This window comes from Drosophila suzukii, chromosome X (assembly GCF_043229965.1).
Source record: "Drosophila suzukii chromosome X, CBGP_Dsuzu_IsoJpt1.0, whole genome shotgun sequence".
Classification (NCBI taxonomy): domain Eukaryota; kingdom Metazoa; phylum Arthropoda; class Insecta; order Diptera; family Drosophilidae; genus Drosophila; species Drosophila suzukii.
This window is the reverse complement of record NC_092084.1, coordinates 19,810,187-19,836,566: the sequence shown is the minus strand read 5'-3', so window position 1 is coordinate 19,836,566 and position 26,380 is coordinate 19,810,187. Positions and strand designations below refer to the sequence as shown.

General features: G+C 42.0%; 7 protein-coding genes across 15 annotated transcripts in view; 1 reads left to right on the top strand and 6 right to left on the bottom strand.

Annotated features, from left to right (window-relative positions):
• Flo2 (flotillin-2) overlaps positions 1-26,380 on the top strand; it is a 108,000-nt gene that overhangs the window by 68,539 nt on the left and 13,081 nt on the right. The window lies entirely within an intron of this gene.
• Positions 3,732-7,984, bottom strand: LOC108005277 (glucose dehydrogenase [FAD, quinone]). Of its 3 annotated transcripts, none has more exons than XM_017068467.4 (3): positions 7,809-7,984; positions 5,962-6,964; positions 3,732-4,713 (listed from the first exon to the last, which is right to left on the bottom strand). In XM_017068467.4, the coding sequence occupies exons 2-3, from the start codon at positions 6,932-6,934 to the stop codon at positions 3,815-3,817; spliced, it is 1,872 nt and encodes a 623-aa protein (XP_016923956.2). In that variant the 5' UTR covers positions 6,935-6,964; positions 7,809-7,984; the 3' UTR covers positions 3,732-3,814. The 3 variants fall into 3 exon arrangements, with proteins under 3 accessions (XP_016923956.2, XP_016923955.2, XP_070853919.1); XM_017068466.4 differs by having other exon boundaries at positions 7,813-7,983; XM_070997818.1 differs by having other exon boundaries at positions 5,962-6,961; positions 7,813-7,983.
• On the bottom strand, positions 8,711-11,573 carry fiz (fezzik). Its single transcript, XM_017068464.4, has 2 exons — positions 11,191-11,573; positions 8,711-10,661 (listed from the first exon to the last, which is right to left on the bottom strand). The coding sequence occupies exons 1-2, from the start codon at positions 11,515-11,517 to the stop codon at positions 9,048-9,050; spliced, it is 1,941 nt and encodes a 646-aa protein (XP_016923953.2). The 5' UTR covers positions 11,518-11,573; the 3' UTR covers positions 8,711-9,047.
• Positions 13,493-14,551, bottom strand: LOC108005287 (uncharacterized). Its single transcript, XM_017068483.4, has 2 exons — positions 14,308-14,551; positions 13,493-13,825 (listed from the first exon to the last, which is right to left on the bottom strand). The coding sequence occupies exons 1-2, from the start codon at positions 14,501-14,503 to the stop codon at positions 13,710-13,712; spliced, it is 312 nt and encodes a 103-aa protein (XP_016923972.4). The 5' UTR covers positions 14,504-14,551; the 3' UTR covers positions 13,493-13,709.
• On the bottom strand, positions 15,433-17,479 carry LOC108005283 (glucose dehydrogenase [FAD, quinone]). Its single transcript, XM_017068480.4, has 2 exons — positions 16,837-17,479; positions 15,433-16,777 (listed from the first exon to the last, which is right to left on the bottom strand). Exons 1-2 carry the CDS (start codon positions 17,454-17,456, stop codon positions 15,496-15,498), a joined length of 1,902 nt encoding a protein of 633 aa, XP_016923969.2. The 5' UTR covers positions 17,457-17,479; the 3' UTR covers positions 15,433-15,495.
• Eo (Ecdysone oxidase) lies at positions 18,466-20,578 on the bottom strand. Its single transcript, XM_017068463.4, has one exon. The coding sequence runs from the start codon at positions 20,496-20,498 to the stop codon at positions 18,534-18,536; it is 1,965 nt and encodes a 654-aa protein (XP_016923952.2). The 5' UTR covers positions 20,499-20,578; the 3' UTR covers positions 18,466-18,533.
• On the bottom strand, positions 21,337-26,105 carry LOC108005276 (glucose dehydrogenase [FAD, quinone]). The gene is made up of 3 exons (XM_017068465.4): positions 25,906-26,105; positions 23,515-24,006; positions 21,337-23,183 (listed from the first exon to the last, which is right to left on the bottom strand). The coding sequence occupies exons 2-3, from the start codon at positions 23,894-23,896 to the stop codon at positions 21,685-21,687; spliced, it is 1,881 nt and encodes a 626-aa protein (XP_016923954.1). The 5' UTR covers positions 23,897-24,006; positions 25,906-26,105; the 3' UTR covers positions 21,337-21,684.

Below are 26,380 nucleotides of genomic sequence, written 5' to 3'. Positions count from 1 at the left end.
AAATATGTATCACATAAATTTGAATCCGTTAAACCAATTTTTTTCCAAAAAGGAAATAGGATAGGAAATGAGAAGTATTAGTACTAATATTTTTAACTTTGGTCAACACTTTCAAACAATACATAAATGTGGTTACAAAATAGTAAATACAGAATTTCCAAATTAGTAATAAATAGGTTGGACCACAATGCGTATGAGTCATATTTTTGTAACTATTTCCTAGGAAATGTATTGGGGTCTTACCTAAACAATATTACTAAAGCCATTCTTTCCGTAGATTATATAATGTTTGGTATTATCTTTGGTCAGTTATCTTCGGTTGACACTATTTTACAATGTTTACTGGAACATTTACCAATCGAACAGACCCTGAGGCCGAAAAATTGAACCACTTCCACCTGCAAAATCGGATGACGAAAGTCTCACACACAATATAATGCCCGCAAATTAACGGAGCCACGATGTGACGATCGTTTGATATATCACCATCTAATGGGGCAAGGTCAGCCCATGTTTTCCATGCGAATGTCGAGGAAACTCCGCTTCCCCTCCACAAATAAACAAATAAAACTTGACATTAAAGACACAAATAAACTTGTCAAACCTTTTTTGTGATGAGTTGTGCGTCTTCTTGCCGGCTATTGTTTTGGTTTTTTCTTGAGGTTTTTCTAAGTTGAAGACATAGGGCCTCCACTAGTCAAGGGCTATACTTTGAGGGACATGTAGCGCAATCTTAACTTGAAGGGAGGCCCAGACCTTTGATGGGAATCTTGGGAATGCAAACCTTTAGTTTGAAACTTGTTCTTGGGTTTGATTGTAATTTTGATAATATATTTATTTAGTTAATTTTTTGAAATCCCTAGGAAGTTACCATCCACCTCTTACCTAAAAGAAATCACTCTCTAATGAATACTAACGCATCATAATGACTCAAAACACTTTCAGTTCCCAGGCTTCTGTGCATATTTAATCAACGATTTCCGCTACAATTACAATTAGTGTTACTATCTGGGGGGCACACACACGTCACGGCGTACAATTTCCGGCACTAACCGCTCTTCGCTCTTTGGTCTTCATGAGCGGTACGAGTACTACTATATACCATACGCCCATTGCCCCAGACGTAATATTTCTTTTGGGCCAATTGCCCAATAAACAAACATATTTTGCTCGAGGGCAATTAAAAGTGAAAATAGAAGAGGCCCAAAAAAAAAAAATACAAATTATGTTGGGTAAAGTGAAGAGGAGCCTCCCCTTTCTCCTGGCCAAGCGCCCCCAGAAGAAAGCTCTAAGTGGGGTGACATAACAATTACGCCCCCCTCCCCCGTCCCCTTCTCTCATATTTTCAGCCTCTCTAACCATGGCTTTATCTTTTCGCTGAGTCATATACATCGGTATCTCCAGTTTGGGCACTGAAAATGAACTTCATTAAACGACAGATGCATGAAACGAAGTCATGGAGTAATAACAGCAAGTGCGCCGCGTACTCGTAACTCCCTTGGAAATGGCTGCGTGACACGATTCTTAAAATCTGGAGTTTTTTGGGAATAGATATCACTTATTTCCATGTTAAAACATTGCCCAGTTTTTAATTTCTTCTACAGACATGGGAGAAATTATCACTCATTTCCAAACACATGTCTAAATTTATTGTATACCCATTATTCCCAAAGATTTATTGATATACTATATGTAACAGATTTTCTGATTTCAAATTTTCAAGATTAAATAAATTACAAATATTTTTAGCTAAAAATAATATGCCACAACTTTAAAAAAATTTAAAAAACAGTCTACCATATTTAAATAAATATAAATGATATATTTTAAATATATATAAATATACAAATCTAAATAATTTTAATTTAATAAAATTAAAAATCAATTTGCATTAATCGAGTTGAACAAATTATTTCATCGTATTAGAATGCCATCTATTAGAGTTAGATATATTTTAAGTTTAACTCTTTTTTGTGTGGGTAATTAATAAGAATTACTGCCTTACAATTCACTATATTTATCCGTGAGTTTCCCTGCAAGACAACCTCTACTCACGTCCATCTCCGATTTGTATCTCGGCTCGTGTATCTGAACAGCAGTCGCGCATGGCAGATTTGGCCAAGTTCCCATACAGATGCAGGTTCCCTATGTATGTGGGTACCATGGGCGGTTGCCAAAAGGGGGCGGGGCGGACAGTGGCCAAGTGGTAGTCGGCGGCTGACATCTCGGCCAGCAGTCGTAAACCACAGCGAACATATCTCATCCCAATCACTTGCCTAAACTGTTCACTTTTGGTTTTATATGGCTTTCGGAACTTTGGAATTTTCGTGCGTACTCCCGCGTAGCTCTTTCAATTTTTCACTTTCCACTGACTGAATGTGTCAGGTTTGCCATATCCCCCATTTCCCATATACATTATCTTGGCTTGTATCACGAGCGATTTCGTTTAATAGGTTTCCATTTTGTGGTTTGGTCAAGTGCATGGCTGGAAAAGGGCTATTACGTGACCTTTGTTTAATTGTTTGAAAGGAGTGGGGACTTAGATAGGGTAACCTCTCACACTAAATGGAGCAATTGGTTAAAGTATATTTTGCAATGAGACAGATAGTACAGACAAGTGTTCAGTTCAGTTCAATTTATAAAATGAAAAGTGTTTAATGGCTCAGATTATACTTCAATTCAATTTATAATTTAATTGCGGGATATCATAATGTCTTTTATGGAGCTATTAAATTCTCTTTGTGCAAAACCATAATACAAAATGAAATTATTGTCTTTTAACTCAATGTGATAACGAAGAATTTATGGGTTGGGAAGGAAAACTCCTTAGTTTATTAATTAACTTATAAAACATATATATATTAATTTTGTTTAGCTGAACTGCTTTGGGAAGCTGTAGGAACCAGTTATTAACTTCAATTATAAAATAAAATAAATGATCTGATTTAAAAAATTAACCAAGACACGTCTTTATCTCGTTTACTATCCGCTGATCTATGCTTTCCTTCACACCTCGATTATACAATTACTGGGCTTCCACCCACTTGGCGGCTTACTTGGCCAACAATTAATTGCGTTTAGTTTGGTATGCAGCGCCAGCCATTAGATGAAAACCGAAATGCTTAAACAAAACCAAAAACTGGCACGCTTCGCGGCGCCTGGAAATATTATACATATTGCGTTGGTCGAGGGGCATGGATAATGAGTTGTCCGCAATGAGCGGCAATTTGCTAGCCGAAAATCGAAAAATATATTATATATAAAAAAAAACGGCGAAATGAAAAGTGAAAGCTGTCAATCAAAACCAAAACGGAGCTAACCAGGCCGAGCATCAAGTATCGCCCAGATTCAATACAATCGCCACTTAATGCTGATGGTGCAGTTTTCGATTTTGGCGGTTAAATTAGTGTACCACTTGAAATTCACACCCGAAACTAAATTGGCAGGAATTTTGCAATATCCTCATTGAGTTAGAGTTTAATTTAAAATATTTATTAAAAGTAATTTAAAGCGGTTAAATCTTAAAAACAGACATTTACGTTGACGAAAGTACTTTCTGCTAATTCAAAACAGTTTTACAGCCACTGTTCACCCGCTTAGCAAAGACCGCAACCAAAGGGAGAAGATCTCGAATCGGTTATGTAGAAAAACCTAAGGAATTTACATGAGCCAGTATTTTACTTAAGAATATTACAAATTCGTTATATTCTTTTAAAGAAAGCACACAATAGTTATATTTTAAAACGCATATATTTATTATAACAAAAAAAAGTGACAAAAAATGGTAAACTTATATCGTAGAATATCGCAGAGCTTAGAGCTCGGTGTGTTTGCCGCCCAGATACTCCTCCTTGATCATATCCGCGCCCTTCTCGCCGATCATGATGCAGGCGGCATTGGTGTTGGCCCCCACAATATCGGGCATGATGCTGGCATCGATCACCCTTAGACCCTTGGCACCATGGACCTTCAACTGGGGATCCACGACGGCAGTAGAATCGGTGGATGGACCCATGCGAGCGGTGCCCACCGGGTGATAGACGGTGGTGGTCATGTGGCGGATGTAGCAGCGCCAGTAGTCATCTGACTGGTAGGACAGTCCATTGCAGGCCTCCAAATCGAGCTTGTGGAGTGTAGCTTCCCTCTCACTGAAGGCTTTGGTCTTCGGCAAGTTCTTGTAGATATTCAAGGCCCTAATGTAGGTATCCACATCGCGTTCATCGGTCATATAACCGGGATCCAGTATGGGGGCCTCCAAATAGTCCGTCGATTGCAGGGTTAGGCTTCCCGCCGAGAAGGGCTTCAAGTGGAGCAAGTACGTAATATAGGTATTGGTCTTCTGGTTGGCCGACAAAATGCTCTTGGCCACGCGGTCATTGAATCCCGTGGCAGCCACATAGCCCTTCAGTTCCGGACTCTGCATCAGGCTGAAGAAATTGGTGGTCTGGATATCCGGATTGGGACCCTCGATCGAGGTGGTGTTAATGAATCCAGTCAGGGCGGTGGCCTCGTGGTGCAGCAGTTTGCTGTAGCGACCCATCAGCAGGTTGTACATGGCATCCACCAACTCCTCTTCGGTGGGTTTGCGGGCTGTGGACTTGTCAATCTGGAAGATCACCGGCAGACTGGCGTGATCCTTCAGATTCTTGCCCACGGGCAGGTCCAGTTTCACGGGAATTCCCAGGCTCTTCAAGTGATCGGCAGGACCGACGCCTTGAAAATAGATAGAGGAAATGGAAAATATTGTTGAAAAAATATTTAACCTTTTACAAAAATATATTTTTTAAAGGATTACATTTCCAATCAGTATATTATTATCAAAAATTCTAGTTTGGAAACTAACCCATCTTAACTTTTTTTTTAGTTTAAAATTTTAGAACCATTTTAAAATGGTAACTTCTAAGATTGAATTATATATTTAAGCTTCCGAATGCCCAACTAATATCTTAATATCATGAAAACCAGCTGTGCATTCCACTGCGTATTTTTAAGAATGTTTGTTATACATAGGAACCTGTTCTAAAATAACCAAAAGAACCTGTTAAATTTTTAATTAAAGTTCATGAGAAATTTTATGGAAATTTAACTAGTTCTTAACTATTAAAGATTTAATCTAAATATTCCACTTGGGCAATTTCTTTAATACTTTTACTTTTTATCTTTGCAGGTTTGTGAATCCCATTAAATGTGAAAAATGCCAAGTAACGACACTTGAAGCCAAATATATTGTGAAATCTAAAAGTAATCAGCTGGTAAAAATATTGTACCCCTTACTTATAGGGGAAGTACCGGAGCGAAAAACGCCCTATCGTAAAAGATTTTTGTTATATCTCGCTAGAGCGTTATTTTCCATGCATATGTTTACAATCCCGGCCGATCGGCCAGGCATAATCGCCTGACCTTGTTCGACCTTGCGCGTGTTCTGACATTGACATCTCATCGACACGGGGCTACGTTGCTTGGGTCTGATATCGTATTCCGGCTATCTAATCATCCGCCAATCCGCGCTTATCAAAAGTCTTTTTAGATGCAACCAGCAAAACAGAAGCTAATCCAACAACAAAATAAATCCCAAGAGCAAACGGAAGATTTAGGGGCTTTATAGAGGGATTGAAGGATCATGGTATATCTTTCTAAGCTAATGCACTGAGAAAACTTCTTATCGTAATTTGTTATCATACTTAGTGTTATCAATTGCATATTGGAAAGGTACCTCGACTGTTTGTAAGAAAAACCTAATCATGCGAGATAAGAAATGATATTTTGAGCGTTATCGAAAGTTATGGCTTTAAGATGGAACTTTAAATATGATGATCATATTTAATCTTTGCTATAACGAATTTTAGAACTTTTTTTTGCTATTTGATAGTGGATACCTTATATTTTAGATATTTTGATATCTAAAAATTATCTCTGGTCTAGAATTAGTAACTTTTTGACTTTTTTGACTTAAAGACTCACCTGAGAGCAGCAGGATCTGGGGGGAGCCAATGGCTCCGGCGGACACGATGACCTCCTTGCTGGCCCGCACGGTGTATTCCTTCTTGCCGCGATGCACAAAGGTCACACTCTCCGCCCGATTGTGGCGATCCAGGTTGATCTTCTTGACGTGGGCGTGGCGCAGGATATGCAGATTGGGTGTATTCTTATGCAGATGAGATCGGGCGGTGGTGATGCGGTGTCCGCCATCCTGAGTGCCCAGGATGTCCATTTGGCCGACGAAGGAGCCCTCCGTGAAGTCCGGAGCACTGCCGTAGCCCATCTCCTGCATGCCGGCGCGAATCGTCGTGCGGAACTCGTTGTCGGATACGTAATTATTGATTATCATGGGTCCACCAACGCCATGATCTCCGGGCGTATAGCCTGGACGAGTGGAACGTAGATCCTCGGCCTTGCGGAAGTGCTTCAGCACCTCATCGTAGCCCCAACCCGGATTTCCCCTGGCCTCCCAGTCATCGAAATCCTTGCGCGTGCCACGGGCATAGATCATGGCATTCATTCCGTTCGTGCCGCCCAACATCTTGCCCCTTGGCCAGTGGCAACTTTCGCCCTCCATCGCCATGCAGGCCCGTCCATTGGGTTTCGAATGGTATTGCCAATCCCAGTCGGAGAACTGGGTGGCCATGTGCCAGGCCACGAACTCCGTCTCAATCGGCGGATCACCGCCAGCCTCCAGGAGCAGCACCATCCACTTCGATACCTCGGCCAGGCGACCGGCCACCACAGCTCCCGAACTTCCCGATCCAATCACTATGAAGTCGTAGTCGTGCTTGAAGCCACCAGCCTGCTCCAGCCAATCGCCCTTGTCCTCCGGCCACTGCTGCTGGCCACTCAGGTCGCAGAACTTGGTGATCAGCGTGGAGAGGAGCAGGGACATCAGGGTATTGGCCGGTCCCGCCGAACGGGCAGCGCACTGGGCGCTCAGGAACTCCATCTTGGGGTCGCAACAAGTCCTTTAGTTCTGCTGAAAGTAACCATTTTATTATTGTAAAACAAATTTTAAAAAGTAAGGAGGAAATAAGACAAGAAAATCTCGCGAAATCCATAGAATGATCCATATTAAATTAGGAACTGTCTTTTGTTGGTAACTTTTTTTAACAATTTTCTTATTATAAAACCAATTTTAAAAAGTTAGAATGAAATACAGAAGAAAATCTTTCGAAATCCTTAGAATGATCCGTATTAAATTAGAAACTTTTTTATAGCTTTTTTATAATAGCTATCCTCAGAAAAGTCTTAGAAAATTATATCCTCCAGTTTTTGGTCAACACATTTTTGGAAGAACCATTTTTTTAATCTTGATTTAGTTGCGTATAAAAATGTTGTCCTTAGTACTTCTTGAATAATCTAGAAATTTGTCAGCAAGATATTTTAGGGATTGTTATGAAATACGAAATCGACGACGAAATATGCAAGATATCCTTATGCTTGATCCGTAAAAAAATCGAAAAACAGCAAACAAAAATTTAAGAACTTATCCTTAGTTCTACTCAATAAATAGAGAAAATTCCATAAGGTTTATTCAAAAAAATGATCGCGTTATCCTTCGACTTTCGTTTCAAAAGTGTTCTTCAACTGTCTTTAACGGTTTTAATATTTCATATTTGTTCTATTTTTTGAAAGTTGGTCCTTCGCCCAAGTTGATATTTAACACTAATATTCGATAAAAACCTTTAGGCAAGTAATAAGTTATCTTTAGGAAGCCTTTAAGTAACTTGTATGATATCCTGTAGTGTTAGGATCAGAAAATTCTTAAGTCAAACTGCAGTTAGCAGTCCTCGACTATTCCCAAGTTTTCACAATGTTACCTACAAGTTGTGCACAGGAAATCCACAGGAAGCCCACAGGCTATCCTCAGCAAGTCCTGGGGTTATCCTCCGTTAATCCTTGACTTCAAAAATCCGTAGTCCGCTATCCACAATCCACCTGCCGCACACGTTCGCTCGGACTCTCTGCTCGACGGCAACTGTTCTACCGGCCCGGCATTCAGCCGGAATTTGTACGGCCGGGTGGCGAACGCTTTTCGTATGCCATCGGCGTCCGTAAATCAAAAGCGCTCGGAGACATTTGCATTTAGCTTCGAGTCGTATGTATTTAGCCGAACCTATATACCATCATCACCATATACACATAAATTAGACGCACCTTCCGCCTTCAGCAGCTGCGCGGCACTCCCCTTATCACTCGAAGATTAGCCAAGCGAGGTGTGATAAACCCGGGCGACCCATGGAGCCCACCCAAAATCCAGAATCGAGAGTAGAGAATGGAGAATCTAGAATCTAGAGTGTAGAATGTAGAGTCTCCCGCGGTTTGCACTCGCTTATCTTTATGCTTGATTGGTGGATCGATGGTGGTCGTGTTTTTGGGTGTTTTGGGGGCCCCGGCTGATAAGCACAGGTTAATTTTGTTGAGGTATCGCCTATGCTTTAGACAAAACCAGTTCTATGGGTTTGTGGGTCAAGTTTGTGTGGAGATATGCTAAACATCTTAATTTTGGCACACGAATAGGAATCTAATTTTTATAGATTTGCAAAAAATATCCGAGTTTTCATTAGAACCAATATTCTGTGTTCTACATTTTTATGGAGGCTTTAAAGGTTTAAGATGGTGTGGTTCTTACAGAAACCCATATATTTCTTAATCTTTTGTTAATATCTTTCGATTTAACTATGATTTAACTATATGATATACCAAAATTTAACAATCATAATGTTTTTCAATATTTTATTTCATAAAACAACCTCATACATTCAAAAATTTGCTTAAGTTGTGTTACCTAGTAACTAATATTTAACAAGTGTGGCTTATGAATAACAAAAAAAATCGAATGCATAAATATGTACATTGTACAATTATAATATCTGCTTAACAGTTTTGGAAATAGGTATAACCTTTATAAAGCGAAGTGAAAGGTGCCACAGTTCACATAGTTTAATTTACCTAATTGTGTTGTCCGTGAATCGATTTCCACTTAATGTACTGCAGTTTGATATCGACAACTTGTTGACAAGTTGCCAGTTGATGATTCCCTGTTCGGAATCATCAAACTAGAAGTCGTCCGCATGCATGTGCGGCACCCATTTACCCCCGTTGGCGCCAGACACACTGGCCAGATTATCCTCCCGGATAAAGTGGGCAACCCTTTCACCGATCATCACGGTGGCCGCATTGGTGTTGGCACTCACAACGGCTGGCATAATGCTGGCATCGGCCACCCTGAGGTTTTCCGTTCCATGGACCCTCAGACGGGGACTCACACAGGCCTCGGGATCGGTGGAGGGACCCATTTTCACGGTGCCCGACTGATGATAGCAGGTGATGGTGAAGTACCGGGCATAGCATCGCCAGTACTCCTCACTGCGGTAGTTCCCCAGTTGGTCACACTCTGCAATGGGAATCCTGGCCAGCTCAGCCCGGTGATCCCGCAGTGATTTGGTCTGCTCCAGGGATTCAATGTAGCGAATTCCCCTCATCAAGGTGGCCACATCCTCCGGTTCCGTTAGGTAATTACTGGTTAGGATGGGTGGATCTTTGGGATCTGTGCTCTTCAGGTGCAATTCACCCCTGGCCATAGGATGGGAGAGTAGAACAAAGACACAAAGTAGATGGGAGTCCTTGAGGTATCCTTGCAGCGTCTCTATATACGAATCCTGGATGTACAAACCCTTGGTGAAAAGTTCCAAGGAGGCATGGTTCCCCCTCTGGAAGAAAAGGTGATGATTCTCCGTATCCGGATACACACTGTTACTACTCTTATTTGTGTTAATAAAAGACACCAAGGAGGCTGTGCTGTGGGTGGCCAAGGGGCCTCGGCGATGGATGAGGTACTGATAGATACCATCGAGCATATCCTTCTCAGTGATGACCTCAGCCTGACCTTCGTCCAGTCTCAAGAAGAGGGGGACAATAACATGATCCTGGAGATTGCGGCCAACTCCTGGTAAATCTAACTGTACGGGTATATTCAAATCCTTCAATTGTTGACTGGGACCAATACCGGAACGCAAGAGAAGAGCTGGCGAATCGATGGCGCCTGCAGAGAGCACTACTTCCTTGCTGACCTTCACTTGGTGGCTAACACCAGCCCTTTCGAAACTAACCGAGGTTACAACTTTCCCATCAAAATTCAACTTGGTGACCGTGGCCTTCTTGACCACATGGAGATTGGGTCGAGTTTTGGACACTGCACCCAAGTAACCCTTGCCTGTGCTCATTCTTTGACCTTGTCTCACGGTTCCAGGAACATGGGCATAGCCCGTTTCACTGCCCTCCTGGAATCTCTCAACATACGGAACTCCCAACTCCCGAGCTCCATCGATAATAAGTTGGTGTATCGGGTCATCTTGTCGCTCAAAGGGACTTAGGGTCACATAACCCTTGGGATGGGTGGCATTTCCTTGCGGGGTCACTGAGTGTTCGAAAAAGGGCAGAACCTCATCGTAACTCCAGCCGTTGTTTCCCATCGCCGACCAGCCATCAAAATCCTTGCGATTCCCGCGAACATACAACATGGCATTAGCTGCTCCAGATCCTCCCAACATCCTTCCTCGCGGCCAATAGCAGCGACCATCTTTCATTCCCTGACAGGACTTGTCGCTGGGTTCTGTGAAATAGTTCCAGGTAAACTCCGAGTGCTGTAGTCCAAAAAATAGCGCTGGTAACTGCAAGGGATTGGGAATGAAATATATTAGTTTACTAGAATAATATTAATGTGAAATTAGAGAGCTTTCTAGGTAAAAAATTCACTTTACAGCACGTTTTCCACCAATTTACTTTCAATTGGGTATGCTTGGAACAATATCGAGTCTTAGCATGCATCTAAAATATAATTGGGAGTTCTGGTAAAAAATTGGATATGTTGAAGCTTTACTGTTTTGGAATCTGCAGTGATTCTTGGGTTTCTAGCGACAGTTTTATATACCATATTTAGTATCAGTTTCTATCTCATATGTATTTACTATTATCGCATAGACTGGAAACGTGTATCTCATCGTTTTGTTAATAAGTTGTTAAACTGTTAACTTGAAAAGCTTTAAGCGAACAACAAAATTTGTATTTGTTTAGATAGTACTTTTTACGTAAGAACAGTCTTATCTACAAGTTTAGAAATCAGTTAATGATCTCATGGTATTTGCCAATAACAATATTCCTCTAGTGGGTGTCATAATCGTACTCAAAATATGAACTCACCTCGGATTCGACGGGTGGATCTCCGCCCGCCTCCAGGACGAGAACTTTCCACTCGGGATTCTCGCTGAGCCGGCTGGCCACCACGGATCCCGCGGATCCTGCTCCAATGACCACAAAGTCATAGGGTGTACTCAAATCGCCTTGGTAATCCGCTGGCCATTGGCTGGCTGGTGAAATTAGGCACTGGGCTGATAGAAGAGATTGCAGAAGAACGGTCACCATTCCGCTAAATAATCCGATGTTATGTGGAGAACCAACGGCTCCACATTGATTTTGGCCAATGGCCAGTGCCTCCATGGTGAGATTCTGGAAGCCGGCTTGCGACATGGTGTTTGGCACTCGATTGGACCCGGTTCTATCTGCATCTGAGGCGCAGTCGCTTCTGGAGATTCGCTTTTATAGTCAGTCGCCTGATAAGCGGGTACAGTGCATCCTCCCCCTGCGCAACCAGCCAACCGCGGAGGTCGTTGACTCAGTCAGCGGAGAAGCGCGTGTGAATGTGTCACAAATGCACAAAGAAAAAAAATGCAATAAAAGGTGATCGACTAAACTTTTCATTAAACAGACAAAAGGTATACTTTATGGGTATAAGAATAAGAAAATTCATTATTGACAAACATAATTCACTTACAATAAAGTGTTCATGCTTGTTTATAGATCATCCTGGTAATTTATTAAATTATTTTGACGTTATTATGATTGATATTATTGATATTAAATTAAATTCAAATGATATTTTGGTCTTATACCGTTAAATCATATAATGTAAAATTAATTTAATGAGTAATTTCAAAAAAAGGATTCGCCTTTCTTCATTTTTTTTAGATTTATGTATATTTTCCTTTGCGTGTATTGGCAACATCATCACGAGAAGCCAAATCGCAATCGAAATCAGATCGACTGGTGGATCCAGTTCTGAAAGAGAGGAAGGCTCTACTTCATCTCAGCTGCAAGCTCCGTTGAACTACATTCTTCCAATTACTTTATATTGTTCCCGATTACTATCGCGTTCAGGATGAAATAAATATAAATTTTTCATTTATTATGGTTGCGACATGCTTTGACAATCAATTTGTCATTGATTTTCAAATAAATAATAATTATAATTTTAATAGCTAAGACGTTTCTTTAATAATTTTTAAACAATTTAATGTAAAAAACGATTTTACAAACGAATCGATAATTATCGATAATAATCAAAAATATTTTTGGTGTTATTTTTTGTCAGGGCTAAAAAATATTGCCACAAGCACGAACTTTCAAAATTTTTAAAATTTAAGTTTAGACTGTCAAATCATTATAAATTCTTACATTGTTTTTTAAATACTTCTCATTTTATTTTACTGTACTCGAGTCCTACCTCGCTCTTTATTTGATTACATTTTATCAGCCATTTTAAAAGCTCAAACCAAGTTAGATTAAACAAGGAAGAACGCTATAGTCGAGTACCTCGGCTATCAGATACCCGTTACTCAGCTATATGGAGATATGCAAGCAGCAAAGCGAGATTAAAAAAATATTTTTTTGGATCAATCGATAGGTATCGACGAGACCAATACATTTCAGTTAAAATTTTTTATCTAGCATGAAAATTGTGGGCGTCACAGGTATTCGCGGTTTGTGGGCGTTAAAGTGGGCGTGGCAAATTTTTTTTTGGATCAATCGATAGGTATCGACGAGACCAATACATTTCAGTTAAAATTTTTTATCTAGCATGAAAATTGTGGGCGTCACAGGTTTTCGCGGTTTGTGGGCGTTAAAGTGGGCGTGGCAAACTTTTTTTTGGGTCAATCGATAGGTATTGATAAGAACAATACATTTCAGTTAAAATTTTTATTCTAGCATCAAAACTGTAGGAGCCACAGTTTTGGGCGGTTTGTGGGCGTTAGAGTGGGCGTGGCACTGTGCTGAAACAAACTTGCGCTGCGTAAGAAGCTCAGGAATCTGCACGCCAAATCTCAATAGCCTAGCTCCCATAGTTTCCGAGATCTCAGCGTTCATCCGGACGGACAGACAGACGGACAGACGGACAGACGGACATGGCTAGATCGACTCGGCTAGTGATCCTGATCAAGAATATATATACTTTGTGGGGTCGGAAACGCTTCCTTCTGCCTGTTACATACTTTCCGACGAATCTAGTATACCCTTTTACTCTACGAGTAACGGGTATAAAAAGAGAGAAATATAGAACTGAGAGTTCCCCGATAACAGATCCAGATAGCGAAAATAGCTTTTGAGGCTGAGTCCCCCAGATTGAACATTTTTATAGCTCCAAAAAGTCATAACCAGATAAAACAAGTATCATAAAGTCATTTATAGCACTTAGCTCAACACAAACACACATAAAGACAACAAACAAAAACAAAACACGCTTACCTACAAGCAAAAAAACAAATTAAGCGCCAAAAAAAAATCGCTTAACAAAGTAATTAAAAGTGGTGCTTAAAAAGGCGCTTAAAAATTAGAGATAATTATTTTTGGGGTGGGCAAGAATCCAGGTTAGCGCCACCTGGCGGTCAGAGCCCGCTGTTCATGGCCGTGCGAATAAATTGAACGGGGGCAGGGGGCACGGCATTCGCAGCTGCCGCAATCAGACTGCCAACAGGCGCCAAGTTTAAACCAGCACTCAGATCTGTAAGGAAAAATTAGAGATCACTGGGGTATCTAAATAACTTCATAATAATATTACAACTTAAAAATTCATAATGACTTAAAAAAAAAAACTATTTTATTAAAATATCTAGGAAAAATTCCTTTCTTTGCCTTCCAAATTATTTATAACACTAAGTTTATCTTAGGGTACCTTAATAATTTCAAAATAAATTATAATTATAAAAAAGTGTACTAAAAGATTTACGAAAAATCGCACTTTGGGTTTTAAAAATATATATAAAACTGAGTTTATCCTAGAAGGATCATCAAACCACTCTTTTTTATAAATTTCAATCAGTAACAGTTTTTCTGGGAACCAAAACTGATGAAAATGATTCTGATATATGTTTTAAAGGAATAGTCCTGGCACCCTAATGGCTTATTATTACAATATTTTTATATATCCCTATATGATTGAGTGTTTCAAATGGTATGATATGTTATTATATTATTTACACCTACCCGAAGGATCGTTAATGGGTATTTGATCAACAGCATTTCCGGTTCCGGTAACTACTCCTGTCCCTGTCCCTGTTCCGGAACCCGTACCCGTTATCAAATCCTCGGCCAGCAGAAACTGCTGCGGATGGGCCAGGCTGAGGCCCAGGAGCAGCATCGCCATCAGAATCCATTTGAGGGGCAGCTCCGGGAGCGTCATCTTGCGATCAGTGGCGGACGTGGACTGACCCGCTCGCTGGCCGCGCACTCGCATGAAAAGTCTCGAAAACCTTTTCCGATTCGCGGCCCAAAGCAAAGCCATGGCCCACTGAGGCACCCAAACTGGTAAAACTCGTAAGCTTCGCGCTGCCATTTGCCATTTAAGTTCAGTGGCCGCTCATAAATTACGGGCAGAAAACGATTGAGAACAATGCCTGCATATGATTGATAAAACTCGGAGATACTCCTTAGTTGTGTGGAACATTTTATCCATATCAACCTATACATAAAATACTTATCACACTCCTACACTCCATTAAATGGAAGATATTTTAATTGTTGCTAATATATAAAAAGAGGACGAAATGATACGATGTTGTTTTTCATTTTATAATCCATAGGTAACATATGTATTTACAAACAGTCCCCAAGTCTAATATACTTTCATATTATACCGAATACAATACAATCACAAATAATCACTACAATATTGCAAAAGTTCAGAGCGCTGGGAAATGTTATTTCAAGTGATCGCAGTTGTAAACAGAAAACAGCATAAATGAAAAATTAAATGAATTGAATTGAAAATGGGAAACTAACTGCACCAAGAGTCAAATGAATGCCAAGATCATTACCAAAGCAAATTAGCTGACCTGGGGAATGCCAACAATGGATGGTTCTCCATTATATGGTTGGTTTCCAATTGATATATGGATTGCTAATCACAGTGGCTGACTTCGTTGACTCCCAGGCAAATATCCAATGCCATATGTGTCCCATTATAAAGGCATGCATTTAATTTACTATTACCACTCGAAGGGCTTATCTAGGTTGCAAGATTGTTTTCTTTTCATTTCCATAAATATCTTCCCACGAAATGTTTATTTATAAAGGTTCTCGCTTGTTGCGTGATATAGTAAATTAAAGAAATTTGAAATTCCACTGTGATTGTATTTTGTAAACTTTATAAAAAAGATATGATATTTATAGAACCTAACTCCAACCGCCATCTCTGTAGTGCCGCCAATCCTCCTTGATTATATCCGCCCCTCTTTCGGCGACCATAAAAGTGGGAGCATTGGTATTTCCCGTGGGAATAGTGGGCATAATGCTGGCATCGATGACCCGTAGGCCCCGCATTCCCCGCACCCTTAACCGGGGATCCACCACTCCGCCGGGATCCGAAGTGGGTGCCATCTTACAGGTGCCCACTGGATGGTAGATCGTCTGGGAGTAGAACCTGGCCAGGCACTCCCAGAAGGCGTCGCTCAGGTACTCCACCTCGGGACAATTGCGCCACTCGTAGATGTTCATAGTGGCGTTCAGGGATTGCATCACTGGCGTTTGGGTCAAACGATGCGCCATCTTCAGACCCTCCACCATCACGGCCATGTCGAGGGGATCGTCATAGTAGTTAGCGTGGATCAGGGGATGGATCTTGGGATCCGACGAGCGTAATTGTAGAAATCCCCTCGAGCGTGGACGCATCAGCAGTGGAGCTATCACAAAGGAATCCTGATAGAGCACCGGTTCAAAGGTCTCGGCATAGTTATCCAATGTGATGGCAGCTCCCCGGCGACCAATCATTCCACCATCGGCTCCATAGCCATAGCTGCCCATGAAAAGCTGGACATCTGGCCAATCCAAACGGGGATCCTGATAGCGAGTACTGAAGAAGCCCATCACTTCACTCACGGGCATGGCGTAGAAAAAGCTATCGGCTCCATGGACAAAGTCCTCCACAGCCTGCTCGTTCATCATCTCTGGGACAATGAAGGAGAGATGTCTGTTCTGACCACTGTCAAAGGTGTAGATGGCTCCCGAGGTGGATACGTGATCCTGGAGGTTTCCACCCACTCCGGGCAGATGCTGCAGCACTGGGATGCCCAGTGGCTCCAGTTGCTCCCTGGGACCCACGCCACTGACCATCAGAAGTTGCGGACTAGCCAGAGAACCGGCGGATAGGATCACCTCCCTTGTGGCACTGACCGAATGCTTGAGAAGACCGTATTCGAAGAGCACACCCACGGCTCGATGGGATTGCGGATCGATCAGGATGCGCTCTACGAAGGCCTTCAGTACTATATCCAAGTTGGGACGCTGCCAACTGCGACGAAGGTAACCCTTGTTGGCACTGCAACGCAGTCCATTCCTCAAAGTTCCATGGGGTGGGGCAAAACCCGTCTGAGAACGACCATTAAAGTCGGCATCCGGGTTGACCATGCCCATCTGATGGGCGGCCGTCATGAAAACATTCAAAAGCGGCGAGGGAAACCTAGGAAAATGGGTTTACTAAATATGGTAATATATTATTAACATGTTTTCCGAACCCACCTATATCTTTCCACAGAGATGGGACCACCGTGACCATGGTAGGGATTGTGTTCGAAGCCCGGAACCCGCATGTCCTCTGCCTTGCGGAAATAGTGCAGAATGTTATCATAATTCCAGCCAGGATTTCCCAGTTCCGACCAGTGATCATAGTCCCGCCTATTTCCGCGTATATACATCATGGCATTGATGGAACTGCAGCCCCCAAGGACCTTGGCCCTGGGCCAAAAGCAACGTTTATCCTCCATGGCCAAACAGTATCGATCCGAGGGTTCCGTGGAGTACTTCCAATCCCAAGGGCTGCGCTGGAATACCGGATATAACTGCGGCAAATCCATTAGCAGGGGCTCATCCCCGCCAGCCTCCAAGAGCAAAACACTCCATTCCGGATTCTCCGAGAGTCTTGAGGCCAAAACACAACCCGCCGTACCACCGCCAATCACTATGAAATCGTAGGAACTCCGTAGATCTCCGATATTTATCGAGCGAACGCGATGCGGTTCGTCCACAATATCTGGTCTCTTATCGATGATTCCCTTGTTCAGGAGCAGGATGACCATGGCCGAGGGGCCAAGGGTCAGCAGGAACCGCCACATGGCCACAAACGTGTTGATCACCGACATTGTGAAAATACAACTGACTGGCTTCCGATGTTCTGGGAACTATCTTACTATACTCCAATCCAAATCGCTGATCCAGCTGAAGTCGAATTCGCTGACCCAGAAAAGCTACGGTTTCTGTGGGTGCATTGACCAATATGCCAAACATTACCTTCTGCAATCCCAGCTGCTTTAAAAGCTAACACTGGGCTACAAAACTTATATATTATTTATGTCAACCATTCAAAACTTAAGATCATTTATTGTTAATAAGAACAAAGCATTATAAAACCCAAGCGGGTAAACCAAAAGATAGCTTTATTTTATAAAAATATAGGTATTTGTTTTTAATTTAGAGTTAACTGCCTAGGCTTTGTTATTTTACGTCTTTAAAAATGCTACAATAACGATTAGATAACGTCTTATGATTACCAGAGTTCTTATATGTAGTATAACTTATTTTATATCTGGCCATATGTATAAAGCATGCTTGAAGCTATTATACAAATAAAACCATAAACGAATGGACTGATCAAAACAAAACCAAAAAATTCAAAAATGAAAACAAAATTCTGAGAAATTCGATAAGCTTGTCAGAACGAACAGTCAACAAAAAAATAACTCAAAAAATGCTTGTTCATATGAACAATTTTTTGTTTAATTATGAATTTACAATTGGTTTAAAAGCTGTGTAGACATTAAATATAACTTTCTTTATAAAAAAAGAAAACAATCATGGCATATTCGGATAGCAAACTTACGATGCCCACAAAGCTAAGTAATATAAATCTGAAGTCCCAACTCTCTAGCTCTTATAGTTTCCGAAATCAGTGATCCTGATAAATAATATATATACTTTATGGGGTCAGAAACGCTTCTTTCTACTTATTGCATACTTTTCTCCAAGTACTGCGAACCCTTTTACTCTAAGGGTAAAGTGTATACAAACTATAGTAAATTTTAAGATTTTCTAAATATATATATAGGATATATAATATAAGTGAAACAAAGAAAAAGTTTTTTTTGGTTTATTAGAATCAGATATAGATATCACATTTGGAAGTCGGGTTCTTATAAATCTGGTTTAGATTTGTTAAGGGATCAGCATTCCTGGACCACCTCATTGTCCACCTCCCGATCCTCAAGAATGAGTTGCGCCCCCTTCTCCCCGATCATCATGGCGGGCCCATTGGTATTACCCGCTGGTAACTCCGGCATAATGCTGGCATCCACCACCCGAAGACCCTTGACCCCATGAACCCTTAACCGTTCGTCCACCACGCCTCCTTCTTCCTGGAAATCCGCTTCCTTCCTTGGAGCCATGCGACAAGTGCCCACGGAATGCCAGGCCCCCACATAGAAGTATCGAATATAGCACAGCCAGTAATCATCGGAATCGGGTGATAATACACCGCATTCGTCGAGAGGGGGCAACCAGAGACGTAGACCACATCGACGGAATGATCTGGTTTTGCTCAACTTCTGAATGTATCTAACATAACGAAGTAGTGTCTGCTGATCCTCCACAGCCTCGCCATAATGATTTTCGATTTTTGCCTGGTCGGAGGAGTTTTTGCTCATCAGACTCACTCTTCCTCGAGATAAAGGTCTCATTAAGGATCCCATTACTTGCAGAAGATCCCATTTTTGTAAGATATCTTTCTGAGCCTGAACCAACTCTGGCCGAAAGCCCAAATAACCAAAGCTCCCAGTACTTCCCTTTGGCAAAAGTGTGTGGGCCACCACATGGAGATCGGGTTGACCATGACTGGAACTCGGTGCACTGGAGTTGATGTAGCCCATCATGTAGAAACCACTGGCCAAAGGACCCCTTTGATTTTCGAGCAGATACTTTGTTACAGATACAGGAGCATAGGGATTATCCATTGGATCCCGAGTACTATTGACGGCACAATTGGAACCAAAGAGCAGGTACAACGGCAGCATTCCATGATCTTGCAGATTTCGACCGACTGGCAGGTCCTGATAGGTGGGTATATCCCAGTTTTGTAGCTCTTTCCGGGGACCAATGCCCGAGAGCAAGAGCAACTTGGCGGAATTTAGGGTTCCAGCACTTATGATCACTTCTCCCGAGGTTTTCGCCGTGTGTTCCACACCATTTATGGTGTATATCACTCCAGTGGCCTGGTTTCCCTCTGGATTCAATAGAACTTTCTGAACTTGGGCTCCTCGTATTACCTTCAGATTCGGTCTTCTGTTCACTTGATCATTGGCCAAATATAGGCGAGCACTGCTGGCTCTTCTTCCCTGGTTTACGGTCACAGGAACATGATGGGTGTAACCAAAGGTGGAACCCGCTATCAGGGGCTGTTTCATCCGGGGAACACCCAATTCGGATGAGCCGGAGTATATCAGGTTGGCTAACTTCAGGTTGATACTGCTGGCTTGAAGGTAGGAGAGATTAAGGCGCCGCTGCAGGCGGCTATACGTTCTCTGGACTTGTGGCCAATCCCAGCCTGAAGCATTCCATTGCCTGAAGCTCTCCCTGCTGCCGGGTATATAGATATTTCCATTGATGGCTCCTCCGCCGCCCATCATACGTCCATGCCACCAGACGCAGCCACGATTGGCAGCCATGGCCTGACAGCATTTCGGATTGGGAACAGCTTCCTCCAGGAACATATACCGCTCGTCCTGATGCAGTGCAGCACTGAGGCTAAAGATCTCGGACTCCAGCGGTGGCAATTGGCCCTCCTCCAGTAGGAGGACCTTCACCCGGCACTGCTCACTCAGGCGACTGGCTACTATGGAGCCAGCACTTCCAGCTCCCACTACTATGTAGTCATAGCTCTCGATCTCCCACTGATCCTCCAGTGGCTCGTGCTGCAGTGGCCAGGCGGTGCTGTTGGCCAGGGCGAGGCTAGAAGCATTCAAGGCCATGGCCACCGATTCCATCAGGGAAATACCCAGGCCACTGCTGTCCACCGAAAACAATTGGGCCACCGATGGTCCACTTGCTCCAAAAATCAGGAGCAGGAAAAGTCCGCCATGGAGCAGGGTTCCCGTCTCCGCTGTCCGCGGTTTGTGTACGCGCTGACCGCCCATCTTCGAGCGACTAAAAACCCTAATGAAATCGCCGATCCGGGCGGTACGAGTTTTTAGCCACAATTAAAAGAATGTCGCGCACGATAACCATATCAACGAAAATATACATTTACTCTGCCCGCTTTTATTTAATATTTCGGACTGCTTTCTGTTTGCCAGCCATAAAAACCCGAAAGCAAACATTTAAAATTTCAAGCCCATATATATTTATAGCCCTGTGCTTGGCGGCCCCGGCCAACAGGTGGCGCATTAAAGAAACTTGACTAGTTAAGAGTTGTAATATGAGAAAGCACAGCTGTTCAATTGAGTAAAAAATACGTCTTAATTACCTCAACAAATATTATATTGTCAGGCATTTATAAAGAAAACGCATTGTATAGTAAATTGAAAATATCCCCAAAAAGAAGTGATTATCTCATTTTACTTTTAAAAAATGGTGTATAAATATTGGTTTTCTTTTTGGTATCAGCTTACAGATTATCGATATCATTAACTTATCTACAATGTTCCAGTTACTAAATTGTGCCTTTATCGATAGCGGCAATACTTAAAAGACTGAAATAAAAATTCACACCATAATACCCCATTCCTTAATGGAAAATTTAACAGAAACCATTGATTGGCTCTATTTTCATAGTTTATTGCGTTCACATAAAATTAAAATAAATACAAGGGGGTGCTTATAAGATATTAAAAAAAAATGTGGGACGATAAAAGTTCAGTATCATTAATTTTTGATGGGTCAAACAGCTTGTCGGGCAGCTCTATTCCTAAGACATTTACACAACTCGAGGACACCTAGTTAAAGCATTCACAGACATTCACACTCAGTCCAGACATTAAAACACTCACGATAGTCAGACATATTCTCAGACATTCCATGGATAAAGCCATGTTTTTACGAACTGATTTCTCAATTGTAAAACTATATACCTAGAAAAAAGTTCACAGAACTCTCAAGAGATTTAAAAAGCTTAAGTTGTTAGGAACATAAACTGCAGTTTGGAATACTCTAACCGTTTCTGAGAACTTTTTTGTTGCAAGATATAAAGTAGGACAACTCGAATAAAATAGAACCAGTTCTACTTAAACCGAGCAAAGTAAAGCTCCAAGTTCGGTTCTTCAATCAGTTAAGAATTCAGCTCGTAAAAACAAAGTCTTCATCACTCTACGCAGAAAGATTCGCTCAGACAATGGTGTTCTTGATCCAGAACTCCTTGATCATGTCGCTGCCCTTTTCGGCGATCATGATCACCGGGGCATTCGTGTTGGCGGACACCAACTTGGGCATAATACTGGCATCGATGACGCGCAGTCCTCGGATCCCGTAGACCCTCAGTTTGGCGTCCACCACCGCGTCTTTGTCCCAGTAGGGACCCATCTTGCAGGTGCCCACGGGATGGTAGATGGTGGACGTATACCTCCTGACCATGCACTCCCAGAAGGCATCCGTGAAGAGGGGAACTTGCTCGCATCCCGGCCATCGGATGCTGGAGATTCTTGAACCGAATCGCTGCATAGCTTTCGTTCGAGATAAAGCCACCGCTATCTTAACGCCCTCGATGAGGGTCTTCATGTCGAAGTCATCCGTAAGATAGTTGGGAAAGATATATGGGTAATCGAAGGGATTACCACTTCTCAGGCGTATATTTCCCACGCTGCGAGGTCTTAGCAACATGGGTATTATGCTCCAGGCATCTCGATTGTTAATGGGTTCGAAGACAGCCCGGTAGAAGGCCTCTGTTAAACCATGAGCCTTCCGCAGTTGTGAACCCCCATCGGAGTTCGTTGATCCCGAGACGAAATGGAACTCAATATCCGGCCAATCCAAGGAGCTATTCGCATACTTGGTGTTCACATAGGCCAATCCCTCCACTCCGCCCAGGATGGTCAGAGGTCCTTGGCCAAAGACAGCGTACTGCAGAACAGTTGACATGGTGTGGAAGCGATTCTCCACTATGGACACGGGTTGGTTCACCAGAAAGGTCAGGCCTCCCAGTCCAATATGATCCTGCAGGTTTTCGCCCACACTCAGTTCCTTGATCAGCGGTATCCTATGTTTGGCCAACTCCTTTCGCGGACCCACACCACTCAGCATCAGTAATTGGGGACTATTGACGGATCCACCGGATAGAACCACCTCCTTTGTGGCTCGCACATGGTAGAGTTTTTGATCCTTGACAAACTCTACTCCAAAAGCAAGTTTCGTCACTGGATCAATCATGATGCGAGTGACATGGGAGTTCATGGAGATATGCAGATTGTTACGTAATCTAGCGGGTCTTAGGAAAGCCTTCGAGGTGGAGCACCGCGATCCACGCCGTGTGGTTCCCTGGGCAATCATGAAGCCCGTCATCTTCTCTCCATTCAGATCCCGATTTTCGTAGCCCATCTCCACGCCCGCCTCCACGAAACTGGCCGCCAAAGGAGTATGATATGGTGCCTCTCCCACTGTCAAGTAACCGCCGGTGGCGTGATAAGGTGTATTGGCCAGATATTGGTTGGTATTATCCTCCGATTTCTTGAAATAGTACAAGGCATCACGATACGACCAACTGGGATTGCCCATGGCCTCCCAATTATCGTAGTCATGCTTGGATCCTCGAAGGTAAAGCATGTAGTTGAGGACTGAAGATCCGCCGAGCACTTTGCCCCTGGGCCAGTTGCAACGACCTCCTTGCATGGCTGGAATAGAAGGTATAAGGGGTTTTAGCTATAAAGATTCTTCTATTGGTAAAGTTACTATTTCTAATATGCCTTTAAAATGTAAAAGTCTTTTATAAAAACCTATGATCTTTAGCAATCATTTACAAAATATCATTTTCAAAAGGGTTACTTTGGCTTGGATAATTTATAGATCTGTTAAAAGTGTAAGAGATATATTTTGTACATGATTGCCAAAGATCAGAGGTTTTTATAAAATACTTTTACATTTTAAAGGCATATTTTATATTTTTTATAATATACCAGATATACCCCAAGTTATAGGCTATTCCAAGCAATCACCATTACTCACCCAAACACGAAGTGCCCGATGGTTCCGTCTTATACTGCCAGTCGATCTTGGAGAGCTGCAGATAGCCCGCCATCAGGGGTACGTCCGTGAGTTCCGTTTCATCGCCGCCGGCCTCCAGGAGGAGTACGTTCCAGTTCTCCACCTCCGTCAGTCGGTTCGCCACCACCGCCCCCGCCGAACCGGCTCCTATGACTATGAAGTCATAGTGGTCGAGGATGTCATCACCACCCACATCACTGGGCTTGGACTCCGGATCGATGATCTCCTCGTACTGGAAGTAGGCCACCGCGGCCATCAGCATGGGGATGAACCAGCTGTTGCTGGTGGCCGCCGTGACCGCTCCTCCAATGGCCGAGGCGGCTCCAACGATCGCCGAGCTCATTTTCTGGGTCGGGATCGAATGGGGTGGTGTCTGCTATATGGGCCTTATTTATAAGGTTTATATATAAATATAGGTCGCTGATAGCTCGACCAATTTTAGATGGAACGTGGCTGCAATGATAATCAAATTTTTGGTTACTTGTTTGTAGGGAAAAGAAGTGACTTTCAGGGAATATAGAGAAAGACAGAGAGAAGTGGACATGACATGAAAAGTGACATGGGCATTTCGTATGTAATCGGGTTATAGGGTGCGATTTTCATACTCAATATTTCCATCACGATCGTATCGCTTCGATCGCGGCGATTTCGTAACTTGCATTTGTTATGCATACATTTGGCTGCGTCTCCACCTTGGATTCCCTCAACTCTGTGAAGTATTACGACCCAAGATGATCGTGATCGATAAATCTAGGAGCTAATAATTAATGTAAACAGATCATCCTCATTTCTCGTGGCCATAAAATGTTCTCTTGGCCTACGGTTCAGAGAAATTTCTTATGAAAGTAATATAATGGATAGTGGTATAGGTATTTAAAAGCAGATTCACCAAAACTTATATTTTACATTTGATAAGATTCGTTTTGAATAATGTTATTACATTACATTTTCCTTGTAAGCAAGATACATATATTAGTGGCTATCCATTTGTCTTAAATTATAGTACCTCCCTAATTAATTTTAATTTGGCTGTCGAACCCGTTTTAAACAATTTTTCCCAACGATTTTTTATCTGCTTTTCATAAATCTTTCGCGTCACGTGCTGCACCCAGTGTTTTGGAATGTAAAATAGGTGTATGTATGGATGGTTTTGGTTTTGGTTTTGGAGAGGTGAAGTGTGATGCGGCATCTTTGGTTGAGGGGCCTCCCGCGTAAAAGTGAAATCTCCCAGTCTATTATAAAACTTTACTGGGCAGCCAAAAAAAATAAATAAATAATACTGAAAAAAGCCACAGCTAGCAACTTTTCACTCCCGGTCGAACGACATGCAACAATTGTGATGCACACTCACATGGTCCCTAACACATTCACTCACACGTACTCCTCTCACTTGCAACCAGTTTGCCTGGAAACAGTGCAACTTCATTATCACGAACCCAGCTAAGTTAACAAAAGGGTTTTTAAACCATACGAAATATTTTAAAATTTTCCTACATTTTATTTGGATTAGCGAATTATTTGTTAATGCAACATTTTTTAGAAAACGGAAACATTGCCTTACATTATTAGTATTATAAAATAGTAAGATATTGATATTATTATTAAAAAATGTTCCAGAACTTTTGGTTCCAAACATAAAACACTATTAAGTATTATAAAATAGTAAACTTTTATTATTATAAAATGTTCCAGAACTTTTGGTTCCAAATATACTACCATTTTTAAAAAAATATGATGTAATACTTGAAATATTTGCGAAAAATAGAAATGAGGAAAAATCGTAGGTTATCATCAGATATAATACATTTTTCTATCTATTGATAAACTTGGTTTGCTTAAAAAAAGAGTAACTGTAGTTTTATCGATTGATCTTAACAGTGGAAGAAGCTAAGAGAAAAAGAGAAAAACACTTCCTCTTGCCAATCTTTTGCATAATAAAAAGTCTAGTAACCATTCGAGGCTGTTACAGATGTTGTTTTTTTTTAGTCAATGGCAATTACAAAACTTGTTGTTGTTCCTGCTGTTGGTTGTTGTTGTTGCAAACAGGTTGCAAGAGTTGAATGTGCCCACAGATCAAGTTCAAGGTATTAAAAAAAACATCTACACCGAAAAAAAACTTAAAGTGCAACATGGAAATGCTCTGCTAATCGGTTGCCAAAGAGAAATGCATAACACTGAAAAAGCGGCATGAATCACTTTCGTTGAGAAAGCTTCTGCGTAGGCGTTGCAGAATTTTGGTGCGTATTCTTTTTCGTAGCCCCGATTCTGCTTGTTTGACTTTGATTTCTTTTTTTTTAACGATTTTTTTGCGCTTGGCACACTTTTTTTTTGCTCTCTTCTCTCTTTACTCACTTGAGAAACGAAATAACAATTCTCGAATTCCTTAGCGCGATTTGTTTGTTTTTAATTTTGTGCGCACTTTCTTTCTTTCTTATTTCTCTTTCTTTCGCTTTGCGCATGCGTGCGCGTTTTTCAAGCGATTTGCGTTCAATTCCCTTGGCGGAGCTTCAAAAAACTACCTCACGCTTTGAGGTTCGCTTGGTAACTGAAGAAAGAAATGCCGAAGAAACCGCTAAAGACGGTAGCGCTTCTCCTCCGCTCTCTATCAAACTCCCATGCTCTTTCTTCAACTCTCTTTTCGGCTCTTTGGAGAGCGCAGAATTGGGCCCTTTTGGCCAGCTTGACCGTTAGCTTTGCCCACCGTAAATGGACAATGGGACAATGACAATGACAATTACTTCCTGTATGCCTGGATATACACTACATGTTCCATGGTATACCATACCATATGGACTCTTCGACTTTTGGACTTTGTGACGTGTTTGCC

Excerpts from the sequence above, each read along its gene's own strand:
- LOC108005277 (XM_017068467.4), bottom strand. The coding sequence starts at position 6,934 with ATGGAGTTCCTGAGCGCCCAGTGCGCTGCCCGTTCGGCGGGACCGGCC. Across the intron at positions 4,714-5,961 it reads CCAGATCCTGCTGCTCTCAG|GCGTCGGTCCTGCCGATCAC; the intron begins GTGAGTCTTTAA and ends TCTATTTTCAAG.
- LOC108005276 (XM_017068465.4), bottom strand. The coding sequence starts at position 23,896 with ATGAGCTCGGCGATCGTTGGAGCCGCCTCGGCCATTGGAGGAGCGGTC. Across the intron at positions 23,184-23,514 it reads ATCGGGCACTTCGTGTTTGG|CCATGCAAGGAGGTCGTTGC; the intron begins GTGAGTAATGGT and ends CTTCTATTCCAG.
- Eo (XM_017068463.4), bottom strand. The coding sequence starts at position 20,498 with ATGGGCGGTCAGCGCGTACACAAACCGCGGACAGCGGAGACGGGAACC.
- LOC108005283 (XM_017068480.4), bottom strand. The coding sequence starts at position 17,456 with ATGTCGGTGATCAACACGTTTGTGGCCATGTGGCGGTTCCTGCTGACC. Across the intron at positions 16,778-16,836 it reads ATCTCTGTGGAAAGATATAG|GTTTCCCTCGCCGCTTTTGA; the intron begins GTGGGTTCGGAA and ends CCATTTTCCTAG.
- LOC108005287 (XM_017068483.4), bottom strand. The coding sequence starts at position 14,503 with ATGACGCTCCCGGAGCTGCCCCTCAAATGGATTCTGATGGCGATGCTG. Across the intron at positions 13,826-14,307 it reads ACCCATTAACGATCCTTCGG|ATCTGAGTGCTGGTTTAAAC; the intron begins GTAGGTGTAAAT and ends TTTTCCTTACAG.
- fiz (XM_017068464.4), bottom strand. The coding sequence starts at position 11,517 with ATGTCGCAAGCCGGCTTCCAGAATCTCACCATGGAGGCACTGGCCATT. Across the intron at positions 10,662-11,190 it reads ATCCACCCGTCGAATCCGAG|TTACCAGCGCTATTTTTTGG; the intron begins GTGAGTTCATAT and ends AATCCCTTGCAG.